Here is a 1,874-nt window from a genome sequence, read left to right as displayed (position 1 = left end):
CAAATATCAAAGAAATATCATAATATAAAAATACATACGTATTCCTAATACTTCAAATATTTAGACAAGAGTTTTAGTGAGAAAAATTTCCTACGATGGTAAAGTACTCTGGGAAGGAACACCAAAAAATATAAACTGAACTATTTTCCAATTTCAAGGACTATTCGCATTATATTAAGCGACACTATCATTATATTATATTATGGGGCACTGTCAGAATATATATAATCCAGTAATTTAAATAGGATAATTTAATAGGAAAAATTGCGAAAAGAACGGTCATTATATTATAGTTTGAAAAGAAAAACAAAATAAAAATAGGAATGAATGAGATTTTTTCAAATATTTTTTGAATATATTACTGTCGCTGTAAATGTAAATGGTATGATTCCCACTGTCGCAAACTTGGGACAATACGAAAGGGACATTAGGCAGAAATTTTTTCGTTCTGTTTATTAAAGTAATAGGTCAATTATCCGATTCGCAGCAGAGCAAATCGAATTTACTTTAAACCTTAATTTCAAACTTTTGAAAAGTTTTAAATATTGTTAGGATCCATAAACTAAATAATATGATGTCAGATTTTTATCAAATTTTGATTTATTCTAATGTGTAAAAAAAATTCTCCAAAATTTTTGTATTGGTTTTGACATTTGTTAAGAATTTTTATGAATTTAGTAGATCTGGTAACACTTTTCCATGTATTATATACTTGGGATTGCTCCAAAAGAATTGTCAAATGCAATACCATTTAAAAAAAGTGAGGATTAGCGAATTAAAGCCTTTGGAAAAATGACAAGGTTCTAGATTAGTATTTAAAAAAATTTTGTAATTAAAATACATTTTTGGTTGTTTTAGAACTTGTATTGAACTAGGTGACGTGACCCCGCATAATATTAAACAACTAAAAAAATTGAACACTGTTGTTTTTCCTGTATCATACAACGATAAATTTTACATTGATGTACTAGATGCGGGGGAATTGGCTAAATTAGCATATTATAATGATATTGTTGTTGGAGCAGTTTGTTGCCGCATTGATACAACAGAAAATCAAAGAAGACTATACATTATGACTCTTGGATGTTTATATCCGTACAGACGGTTGGGAATAGGAACAGTTATGTTTAATCATATATTAAACTATGTTGAAAAAGACGGGAATTTCGACTCAATCTTCCTGTAAAGATTGTATGACCTGTATTATAAATCTATAATTATTTTCAAATTTTAGGCATGTTCAGGTAAATAACAATGGTGCTATTGATTTTTATAAAAAATTTGGTTTCGAAATAGTAGAAACGAAAAAGCATTATTACAAAAGAATTGAACCAGCTGATGCTCATGTTCTGCAGAAATCTTTAAAAAACGATAACTGTGAATTTCCTAATACTACAAATGGTACAGCACTTGGACAAATAATTCAAAATATAAATAACCATTATCAAGTAAATGGCAAAAGGTAAATGTGAGTAATTATCACTGATCTGTAAAAATTTAAGGTAAAAATAAATCAGATGAAGAAAAATTAAAAAAAAATTGGTTATATTAATGAGTCACTTCAGTGATGGCAATTTTAATGAATAAAATACATCATACAAAAATTTACGTTTATATAGAAAAATACAAATATATAACTGCAAGGAAGGCAGCACAATATTGAAAGCTTGAATTGAAAATTATAAACGGAAAATATATTCTCCAATCATCTCAATCCATCTATTTACTTAAGGCAATATCAGCAGCAAGGAATTAACTCTTGTTATAAATACACTGATACACCTAATGAAAGAATTGAAAATGAAAAAATGGAAAAGCAACAATAAAATAATATGTACATATGTATATTTACGGCTTTGAATATGATTACCGTA

General features: G+C 27.4%; 1 protein-coding gene across 1 annotated transcript; it reads left to right on the top strand.

Moving 5' to 3' along the window:
• Positions 1-686: 686 nt before the first annotated feature.
• Positions 687-1,539, top strand: LOC129616330 (probable N-acetyltransferase san). The gene is made up of 3 exons (XM_055531944.1): positions 687-800; positions 859-1,182; positions 1,235-1,539. Exons 1-3 carry the CDS (start codon positions 793-795, stop codon positions 1,464-1,466), a joined length of 564 nt encoding a protein of 187 aa, XP_055387919.1. The 5' UTR covers positions 687-792; the 3' UTR covers positions 1,467-1,539.
• The last annotated feature ends 335 nt before the right edge of the window (positions 1,540-1,874 follow it).

Source organism: Condylostylus longicornis, unplaced genomic scaffold, assembly GCF_029603195.1.
Source record: "Condylostylus longicornis isolate FDR11 unplaced genomic scaffold, ASM2960319v2 ptg000181l, whole genome shotgun sequence".
NCBI classification, from domain to species: Eukaryota; Metazoa; Arthropoda; class Insecta; order Diptera; family Dolichopodidae; genus Condylostylus; species Condylostylus longicornis.
Note: the sequence above shows the minus strand (reverse complement) of the source record. Positions and strands in the feature narration are given on the sequence as shown.

Bases quoted from the DNA above. Each gene is read 5' to 3' on its own strand.
- LOC129616330 (XM_055531944.1), top strand. The intron at 1,183-1,234 runs GTAAAGATTGTA...TTCAAATTTTAG, and splicing joins AATTTCGACTCAATCTTCCT to GCATGTTCAGGTAAATAACA.